At 44.0% G+C, this 11,051-nt stretch overlaps 1 protein-coding gene across 1 annotated transcript; it reads left to right on the forward strand.

The window, feature by feature from the left end:
• Position 1: 1 nt before the first annotated feature.
• Positions 2–3,068, forward strand: SLITRK2 (SLIT and NTRK like family member 2). Its single transcript, XM_006028254.3, has one exon. It carries the CDS (start codon positions 17–19, stop codon positions 2,591–2,593), a length of 2,577 nt encoding a protein of 858 aa, XP_006028316.1. The 5' UTR covers positions 2–16; the 3' UTR covers positions 2,594–3,068.
• The last annotated feature ends 7,983 nt before the right edge of the window (positions 3,069–11,051 follow it).

Below are 11,051 nucleotides of genomic sequence, written 5' to 3' on the forward strand. Positions count from 1 at the left end.
CCGACGGCGCCTAAAGATGCTGAAGGGCGTCTGGTTGCTCGGGGTGTTCAGCGTGGCCGGGATCCCGGCGCCCAGCCAGAGCCGCAAGCCCGCCAAAGACATCTGCAGCAAGAGCCGCTGCCCCTGCGAGGAGAAGGAGAACGTGCTGAACATCAACTGCGAGAACAAAGGCTTCACCACGGTCAGCCTGCTGCAGCCGCCCCCCTCCAAGATCTACCAGCTCTTCCTCAGCGGCAACGCGCTCACCCGCCTGCACCCCAATGAGTTCGTCAACTACTCCAACGCCGTGACCCTGCACCTGGGCAACAACGCCATGCAGGAGATCCGCACCGGCGCCTTCAGCGGGCTGCGCACGCTCAAGCGCCTGCACCTCAACAACAACCGCCTGGAGGTGCTGCGGGAGGACACCTTCCTGGGCCTGGAGAGCCTGGAGTACCTGCAGGCCGACTACAACTACATCAGCGCCATCGAGGCGGGCGCCTTCAGCCAGCTCAACAAGCTCAAGGTGCTCATCCTCAACGACAACCTCCTGCTCTCGCTGCCCAGCAACGTGTTCCGCTTCGTGCTGCTCACCCACCTGGACCTGCGGGGCAACCGCCTCAAGATGCTGCCCTTCGCCGGCGTGCTGGAGCACATCGGCGGCATCATGGAGATCCAGCTGGAGGAGAACCCCTGGAACTGCACCTGCGACCTGCTGCCCCTCAAAGCCTGGCTGGACACCATCACCGTCTTTGTGGGCGAGATCGTGTGCGAGACGCCCTTCCGGCTGCACGGCAAGGACGTGACCCAGCTCACCCGGCAGGACCTGTGTCCTCGCCGGAGCTCCGGAGACTCGAACCAGAGGGAGAAGCATCCTGCCCCCTCGGACACCCACGTCCAGAGGCTGCCCCCCACCGCCAACTCTGCCGTCGGCCCCACCAGAGCCCCGAAAGCCAGCCGGCCGCCCAAGACCCGGAACCGCCCAACGCCTCGGGTCACGGTGTCGAAAGACAGGCAGATCTTTGGGCCCATCATGGTTTACCAGACCAAGTCCCCCGTGCCAATTACTTGCCCCAGCGGCTGTGTCTGCACTTCGCAAAGCTCGGACAATGGCCTGAACGTGAACTGCCAGGAGAAGAAGATCAGCAACATCTCAGACCTGCACCCAAAACCCACGAGTCCAAAGAAGCTTTACCTGACGAGCAACTATCTGCAAGTTGTCTATAAAACCGATCTCCCAGAATACAGCTCTCTGGATCTGTTGCACCTGGGGAACAACCGGATTGCAGTGATACAGGAAGGTGCCTTTACAAACCTCACTAGCTTACGCAGACTTTATCTCAACGGTAACTACCTTGAAGTCCTGTACCCCTCGATGTTCGAAGGCCTGCACAGCTTGCAGTACCTCTACTTAGAGTATAACGTCATCAAGGAAATCCTGCCCCACACTTTTGACGCTCTGAGTAATCTTCACCTCCTGTTTCTCAACAACAACTTGCTGAGGTCCCTGCCTGATAACGTGTTTGGTGGCACTTCCCTCACCAGGCTCAACCTTCGCAACAATCACTTCTCACACTTGCCTGTGAGAGGGGTCCTGGACCAGCTCTCAGCTTTAATTCAGATAGACCTTCAAGAAAATCCTTGGGATTGCACGTGTGACATCATGGGGCTGAGGAACTGGATCGAGCAAGTCACCGAGCAGAGCCATCAGCAGTCTGGTCCCCCTGTGGTGATCAACGAAGTCATATGCGAGTCTCCGGCTAAGCACTCAGGAGAACACCTGAAGTTCCTGAGCAAGGAGGCCATCTGCCCCGAGAACCCCGGGTTGTCCGATTCGACTCTCTTATCCATGAACCAGAACACAGACACGCCGCTTCTCCCCAGCGTCTTGCCCAGCTCCTATCCAGAAATACACACCGAAGTCCCGCTCTCAGTTTTAATTTTAGGCTTGCTGGTGGTGTTTATCCTGTCCGTCTGTTTTGGGGCAGGCTTGTTTGTCTTTGTGCTGAAGCGCCGGAAGGGAGTGCAGAGCGTGCCCAGCAGTGCCAACAACTTAGACATCAGTTCATTTCAGCTCCAGTATGGGTCTTACAACACGGAGACCCACGATAAAACCGAAGGGCATGTTTATAACTATATCCCCCCGCCAGTGGGGCAGATGTGTCAAAACCCAATCTACATGCAGAAGGAAGGGGATCCAGTGGCATACTACAGGAATCTCCACGAGTTTAGCTATAGCAATCTTGACCATAAAAAAGACGACCCAACCAGCCTTGCATTTACAATCAGTGCAGCTGAATTGCTGGAAAAGCAGTCCTCATCAAGGGAACCGGAGCTGCTGTATCAAAACATTGCAGAGCGAGTCAAGGAACTCCCCAGTGGTGGAGTAGTTCATTATAACTTTTGCACCTTACCCAAAAGGCAGTTTGCCCCTTCCTATGAATCCAGACGCCAAAACCAGGACAGGATAAATAAAACTGTTTTATATGGGACTCCCAGGAAATATTTTGCAGAACAATCCAAACCTGAGCATCCTTTACTCCAAGGAAAGCTACAAACAGAACCAGACTACCTCGAAGTTCTGGAAAAACAAACTGCGATTAGTCAGCTGTGAGGGTGGGCGGGAGAAAAGGAGGCATTTTTAAAAGGTCTGCACATCAAACTTGATGGCTTCAGAGTCAACAGCGATGTGATTTGTCACATTCTCGCCCGTTCCACTTTTTTCAATACTAAAACAAAAGAAAAGAAGTGGAATCCTTATCCTACGCTGGGGGTGTGGTGTTGCTTTGGCAAAGTTCCCTTTAAGTTATTTCTACATCTCTGCCCCTTTCACTCACTCCCCTTTAGGAACAGTCTCTGCAAATGAATGTTTCTACAATAGATTTTGCATAACTCTGTCTTTTTTTTGCCTTGGGAGGAAGTGAGGAAAGGGGGACTTGGGGTTATTATTTTTTTTTTCAATTAAAAGTGGAAGCATAATGTATTCTGTAGAAGATCTCCAAAGATCTTTTTTTTCTGGACTATTACTTTTTTTTTTTTTGTAAATAATAATATACAGTACTGCTGTTTCAATTACCAAGTGTAGCCACTGGGCGTCACTTCTTTGTGTTAAAGTGCCTTTGCACTTTAAGTACATTATTACTTAATTGTTGCTCTTAGCTTTGATAAATTGAACCTATTTTAATGTGTTGTATTTTTGAAATTAAAAAAAAAAAAGATGTAAAATAGATCTATATGTCAGCTGCATTAAATCGAGAGGTTGATTTATAGGAAAGCTGCCCTTCTTTAAGTGAATTTAGGTCTAGGACTTGAACTGTAAATTATTCTGTTCTTTTTCTCCCTCTGGGTTTGTTTTAAGTGATTCACTGAAAACCAACTAAGGGGATTTAGCAATGGACTAGAGGTAATCAACTGCCTCAGCTGGGGGTAACAGTTCATTAATAAAAGACATTTAACATGATCTCATAGTGAACTGAACAATTAATGTCCCTTCTTAATTCATTACACTGCAGCTAACCCAGTAATGTTCTGTGGTTTAAGATTATTTTCATACTGAAGAGAACATTACTCTACTTGTAATATCTATTTTCTGCATTAAATTAGATATTTTTGTACATTTTATGACAGCGTTTATATTTCTAACATTTGGACTGGAATTAACCGTTTGTTTTCCTGCCAGGTGTAACATTTTTATTTTGTTTTAGAAGCGTGTGCACCAGCAGGGGCCGCCACACACTTCATTAAATGCACAGGCAAACACGTTAATGAACAAACTAATTTGCAGAGAGACTTCAAAGGTGAGATTAGAACCCGGTCCTTTCAGCCGGCCTGTTGGGGTAGCAGAGATTGAGATGCGCATCACAGCAACTGTCAGCTGTGCGACAGTGCCATTTCTAAAGGGGAAGCAATGTTGCAATAATCCTCACCTAGCTGATAAATAACTCCTCTGAAATACTGTAATTTTATTTTTTTTTATAAGTCACCATTTGATTACCTGCAGTCTCCAAACGCGTTCTAATACGTGCATTGGTCAATGGAGGCAGGACGTTTCTCGGGTCTGCTTTCCCCGTAGGCTTGTGGTACTTGAGTCTCTATCTTAACACCTTAACTGTACATGTCTGTCCTTCCTGGAGAATATTGAAACCATTTTAATTAACAAGTTATATACACCAACTTTATGGAGCCGTATTAACCTGTAAATAATTTTTAGATGCAAACATTATTGTGCGATTTAAACAAACAGCCCTTATTTACAACAAAAACAGTTTTGTTTTGTCTATTGTAAATCCTTATGCAACTGGGATGGTGATCTGCATATAAAGTAGGCCAAGCTTTTCAATTCCTTATTAAAGCAATTGATGGAGTCTGAAAGAAGCACACTGTTTCCTTTTCATAAATAGGTTACTGCACATAATAATCCTTTATTATCATGCAGAGTTTGAAGTGGACTCTGCTGACTGATTTTTTTTTTAAAGCTTTACTTTAAATGATCAAATGATATAATTTTGGAAACTTGGAGAAATTTTAAGCCAGGGAAGTTTGACGATAAATAACGACCATGTATCTTGTTTTAATCAGGACTCTGCCAACAGGAAGTCGCTTTATCTTTAGGAACTAAACAAGGCTTGCATGTATATGGCTGGATATCCAGCCCATTCAGCAAACTGTCTGCTAATGATTTATGTGGCATCTGAGTACATTAATATGCTAACATGTCAATTCTTTATGTTTAGAGCCCATAACTTCTATTGCTGTTCATTAGATCAGGTTTAAAACTGAAGTGCTACAATGAACTACTGAAGAATCAGTCTTCAAAATGGTCTCACTTCAAGGAGGAGGAGAAATGGTATCACATTAGTTGAACTTGGAACATTTTCCTGGAATAGCATCCATCTTTGGGTGAGGTATTTATTTGAGAGCTTCCAATAGTGTCTTATTGTGGCTGCTGTCCCTGGGTACAACTAAATGTATTTATTGTTGAGACAACTTGGAAGAGCAAACGCAGGGAACATTTAAAGGGAGACTCTTCTGAAGGGACTTGCTGTGTTAACTCTTTTCAAGTTCCAATTTAGCACGGGCTGCGAAGACATGCACTGTTTCTATATCTGTAGTGTGTTAGCAAGTGCTCTTGTCTTTTGCAGATAAAACAGAACCGAGCTAAAATGTTCTTGCTCAGAAAAAAAAATGTTAATTTCCCCCTCCCTTAATCAAAATGGGCTTTCAGTTCCATACCGTTTACAAAGAATGTGAGATTATAGGTTATTTTGGGACCATTCTGTTGTTAATTTTTAATATTTGTTTTGCTTCCCAGACTGAGTTTTGCACCTGGTTTCCTTTGATGGCACAGAAATGTTTTTCAGATGTTTTCCCTTATATAGTTTTAGCTCTGTGAATGTATTTTATTTAGTGAATTAATTTTGGCTTGTCTCCTCAGCACAAACTTAAAAAAAACCTTTCATATTCTATGCGCGGGGGGGGGGGGGGTCTACCCCTTAGAGGATGTTTATTTCATTTTAATTTTATTCCCATTGTGGAGAAATAGGAGACCTATTTAAGGACTTTATCTGAGAAAGGTGCTTCTGCAGCTGTTCTTTTGGGGAAGGCCTTTGGGCCTTCTTCATTGCTCTGGGGGCTGCTGCTTCCTCCTAGCAGAGCTGCTTACCTTATTTTGCAGGCTCCCAATGGACAGCAGTTTGAAAAGATGCCCCTGGTTGGCAGTTCCTTTCCAGAAAGAGAACAAGAGTCACAAAATCAGTGATCAGAGACTTAAAAAAACACAAAACTATTGGCCTAAAAAACAGGGTAAACAGTTGCTTTCCCTGATAACTTCATGTGCATATGAAAGCTAATGAAATGGTCCTCGCATTAAAGGAAATTGGGTAATATGGGGGACTAGCACTAAAACACCATAGTTGTTTGCACAGCAAAAGAAGTACTGTGTATTTTTAATCCACGGCTACTCATTAGAGACTGTGTGTCTTTGTAGATATAAGGTGGTAAGCCAACAGGGCTACTGGCAAACTGGCCCAAGCAGGGCTGTAAGGAATGAGCCGTTCTGATGGCAAAAGGAAGCCAAACGCTACTCTGATTTATTCCCATGTGTATAAGGACAGAGGGTGGAAGTACAAAGCAGGGTAGGATAGAGATGGCACAGAAATGCAGGGTACAAAGCAGGGTAGGATAGAGGCAGTTGTTCTCAGGCAGGCACTTGGGAGAAACTCTGTTGGATTACTTGCCGTGTAGCATTCCTGTAGCTCCTTGACGGTTTTTTGTGTTAAATGCGTGTGTGTGTTCAGAGGAGACAGAGAAGGATATGCAGCTACTGGTGTCCTTGGTCCTTCTGCACCCTCACTGGTGCAGGGCTGTTCATGTTCAGGTTCCAGTTTCAGTAATTGCAACGTGGCAATTTAACTGCTTCCCTCCCCTCTCCTATCCTACCTGCTTGTCAGGAGGGCAAGGGTTTGCCCTTGCTACCACCCCTCTGTTGTATGCTTATTCCTGAAGACCTGCCCAGGCTTCCCCCTGAGTTCCCATCTTCCTGCCCACCCTCTTCTGCATCCTCATACCTCCACCGTTCCCTTCACCTCCTTAACTATGTACATCCTCCAAACTCTCTGGCCATCTTTCTCTTTGCCTGCACTCAGACCTGTCCTCCTGTGCTCTCCCTTTTTCTTCCCACGCAAGTCCTTCCCTTGCCCTGTTTCCCTTTTGCTGGCTTCCAGCACCGGATGGAACGAGTCTCCCTATTCTGTTGACTGCCTATTTGTCCTGCCTCTTCTCAGGGCTGCTGAGTGTCTGTATCTTGAATGATGCTGCCAGATCTCTTTGGTATACCTAAGTACTGTACCAGTATTAGATGGAGCTCTATATATCTGTTTTCCTCCTCATTTCCTCTGCTCAGTGCTTCTGTTCCCACCATGGCTTTCATGTGTGCTTGTCAGTCCAAGAGCTGCCTTGCCTGTGTTAGGGGTCCCTTTGATGGGGCATTAATTAGTGACTTGACTAAAACCATAGTCATTGCATTCTGGTGCCCTGTTTCCTCCAGTAGTTTCAACTAGACATTGCTTTCTTTGTTTTCTGACCAAGAGGGTATTGTGTATTGTTGTACCACTATACACGCACCATCGGATGTGGTCTGATGCTATCCCAGAGGTGGTTGCATTTTGTTGGGGGATGAAGCAATAAACTATGCAGGTTGTAGTGGTTTGGGATAAAAGGTGGTTATAAAACTACAGGGCAGATCATTGTGGTGGTTATACTACAGGGCAGAGCATTGTGTCTCAGTCATTTTTGTTTCTGAAACGAAGGCATTTTTTTTTTTTAGTGGTAAGCTATAACTTTTGTATCAAGCCTAATGGTACAAACAACTTGAATTGCATAAATAGACCTATTTAAAAATAATACTGACCTTGGATAAGAATACAAATGCCATAATTTTAAACTGCTCATGAGTGAAATGAGATACTGGAAATGTTAATGAAACTTCTTAGGCTCAGACAAACTAATCACTGATACAGTTTGTGATTTTTCATATTATTGCTATTGCAGATGGAAAATGTCATTTAACAGAGGGAGGAAAAATCCTATTTACCAAAAAATGCAGAGAAATTAACTTTTGGAGGATATGGCATTTTTCAGTTTTGGGGTTTTTTTTCCGCCCAGAACAAGGGAGAAGTACAGAAGTTATATTTTTTACAAGAGCATCATTAAGCCCATTTGGGTTATTGATCTTATAGTTTTTCTGGGCATGGAGCCAATCATTTTCACTAAAGTTTTTAATCATAGCTTATGAGAGAGGTGGATTAATGAGAGGTTTTGCGGGGCGTTGTTTTTGTTTTTCCCTTCTTTGGAAGCAGGTGATTGACGTGCCTGTGAGTAAAGAGTTGATCATTTTCAATAGAATAAATTATGGAGAAGTGGCTGGCTTTTAATCATGCTAAAAACCATGCAAGAGTATTAGTATTGTTTGAGTATGAAGAGCATGAAGTCTGATTTGTTCCTAAGATTATGAACAAAATCACAACCATTTGAATACCACAGTGGTTGCTGTTATGTACTGTTCAGCATCTGGGTGGATTAAACTTGAGGTCAGCTACACTATTTACCCCAAAGTGTATTCGCATAATTGAGCTGGTTGGTCTTTTTGTGGTGTGCATCACTTTATTGCTTATTAGCCTATCTCTGCACATTTAGCACACTTACAAACAGTTTGGCTGCAGATGTGTTATATCCAAGAATGAACCTGGTTAAAATGATTTCTATGCCTCTTTATTAATAAAAAGGGTTATGAATTGACCTTTTATATAAAAGATCCTGTATTCTTTCCAAAGATCCTTGGCAAAACCAACTTTTCACAAGCAGACAGGAAGGGACCCTTCTCCCCGATTTGATCCAATTAGTGCACGTTCATAATTGGACAGCAAGACTAGGCTGCAATGTGCTTGCTGATCTGGAAAGCAAAGATCATCAAATTTAGCTGGTGTTGCCAGGTTGAAACTGGGGTGAGTAAGCTGTGCCATCACTAGCAGTAGTGGTAGAAATTGCAACAAAAAATCATCAAGTGTTAGCACTGCCAAAAGCAAGATCCTCTCAGGCTGCAGAAACAGGCACAGACTTGTGTCTGAGCAACATAGCTTGTTTCATCTCTTCTTATCCTCTCCATTGCCCTGAATGCAGAAGTGCTAGACATCAATTATTGTCCAAGCAGGAGGCAGCTGGGCTATTTAAGAAATGCTGTGTTTGTTGGAATGGGCACAGTGGATGCACAGGGATCCATCGTGGTTTTCTTCTTTGGAGATATTTGCTATTTCCATGAGAGGGCGTTAATCTTTTGAGATCTCTTGAGATCTTGAGATCATATCAGGGACTATTTTACACTGTCTTGATTTCTGTTAAGCATGTCCTTCTAAGGCTTGAGTCGGGTTTGTCCAGACTAGAAACTATATTTCTTGATTCTTGCATTTCATTACTGAATCCGACTGTCAGTGTATTAGTTGGGCATCTTGCTTTTGGTGAGGACTGGGGAGATTAATGATGAATGTGTAAATCCTAGCCATGACAAAGAGTTAAACGTTGTTATCCAGAGGTCAAATAAAAGCAGGATTTTTAAAGGTATTGGACCATATTCTGATTTCAGTTCATTGTGAATCCAGGTCTGAATGACTTCAGTGGAGCGGTCTTGAGTTAATACTGGTACAATTGTTATGAGCATCTGGCCTGTTGCAGGCAGTACTGGAACAATAGTAACCCTTCATGTGGGTGGGGAGAGCCAGGGGAAAACAATGTTGATAGTTATTTCCACCCCCGTCACCTTCATACCCTGGAAAAGTCAGCCGGAGACTCGCCGAAGATTATTGGCCTTGTCCATCTTATTCATGTAACTGAAGAAATACCCGTTAGCTGAAATTCACTCCTGTCAACAGCCAAGACTGTGCATTGGAGTCTTATTTGACTCTTTGTAGTGCGGCGAATTTAATCTGTTATACAGATTGCTTTAATAAACACTTGATAAGGAAAGCATCTCCCTTTCATTCTTCACCCAGAGATGCCGGGAAAACCCCAGTATTGTGCCGACGGAGGGGGCATATTAAAACAACATTTGTCATGAAGCACTGGCCTTTGATTTCATGGCAATACTTTGTTTGCTTCCTTGCTTGCTACTGCTGTATTTTGAGTAGAACAGATGGAGCATTTGCTCACTGCTTGACCTGAGCAATCTTCCCTTAACAAGCAGAGAAACTCTGTACCTTGTTCTATTAGACAATCCTGTGCGAGCGCTTTGAGTTGGTTGAACTGATGCTTATCCGCTGAGATTGTTTTAGATACCTGGGTAAGGCATTCAGCAAGTTGGCATTTCTGCTTGTCAGGTGGCACCAATAGCAAAGGCTCCAAATCACATAAAAGAAACTGTGGACTGCTGCTGCTCTTGTTGTAATCAAAATCCACATTAAACCTTTCATTGATTTCATTGGGAGCTAGCCTGGTCCCTAACTCAATGTTTTCTTTTCCCCACTGCTGCTGCTGAGTACATCATTTAAAATCACATGTATCAGAGGAAATTCTCAACTCCATGCGAGTCACTAAGATCAGATGCTCAACTATGTTTTAGTTTGTGCCTGCCTATACCTGTCATTTTGCCTCCCTTTTCAAGTCCTACTCGCTCCCCGTGAGGGTCAGATACTGGTTGTGAGGTCAGACTCATTCTCTCTTTAGTAAAATTAAGCAGTTCAGACTAGTAAAGCCCCTGGCCGTGTTCGTGCCATTCAGGACCAGTAGAATGCATGATCCTTCTTGTCCCTCTACCCTCCATAAATGGCCAAACTCCCATCTTGGGCACAATGACTACTGGACAAATAATGGGCTGCCTATACACGTGCTGATTTGCGTTCTAATTAGAGTGCGTTGGAGCAGACTCGATTGAGACTCGAAAAAAAAGGCCTAATACATTGGACCTCAAGTTCATCCTTTTTTTTTTTTTTTTTTTAATATGATACCTTGATAGACCCGATTAATCGAGTCTGCTCCATGTTCTAATTAGAACGGTCCAGTGTGCCCTCACTGTCACATATAAGCCCCCGCACATTTAAAAATGGCCGTGGGGGTGCTTTATCTCAACCTCATGGAATGAGCTTGAGATAAAGCCATTTTAAAATGCACTGAGGCTTAATATACGTGACAGTAAGGCGTTTTAATTGGAGCAGCTCTCTGGGAACCGGTCTAACTAAAACATGCTCCACCTCTGAGCTCATGTATAAGCAGAGTTTCAGAAACTCATTGCTCCAGGCCAGTGAGCAAAGCTCTCAGCCGACAAGCTGCACTGAGCTTTACCACGCTCGTCAGATATTACCGTGGTGCTCTGTCAAACTGTTGCGCTCAAATGTGTTTTAACTTGAAGCATAACCACACTAATAAATACCTAGAAGAACCTTGTAATGTTCAGCTGACACAGTTCTTTACAATAGAAAAGGGAGCAGGCCAGCCTTTCAAATTTTCTCTGCTTTTCCAAAGGTTTCTTAGGGCCTTATTAGGATCATTAGTGAATCAAAAGAAAATCTACCGCCACATTCATGTGG

The sequence above is a fragment of the Alligator sinensis genome, unplaced genomic scaffold (assembly GCF_000455745.1).
Source record: "Alligator sinensis unplaced genomic scaffold, ASM45574v1 scaffold571_1, whole genome shotgun sequence".
Lineage (NCBI taxonomy): Eukaryota > Metazoa > Chordata > Crocodylia > Alligatoridae > Alligator > Alligator sinensis.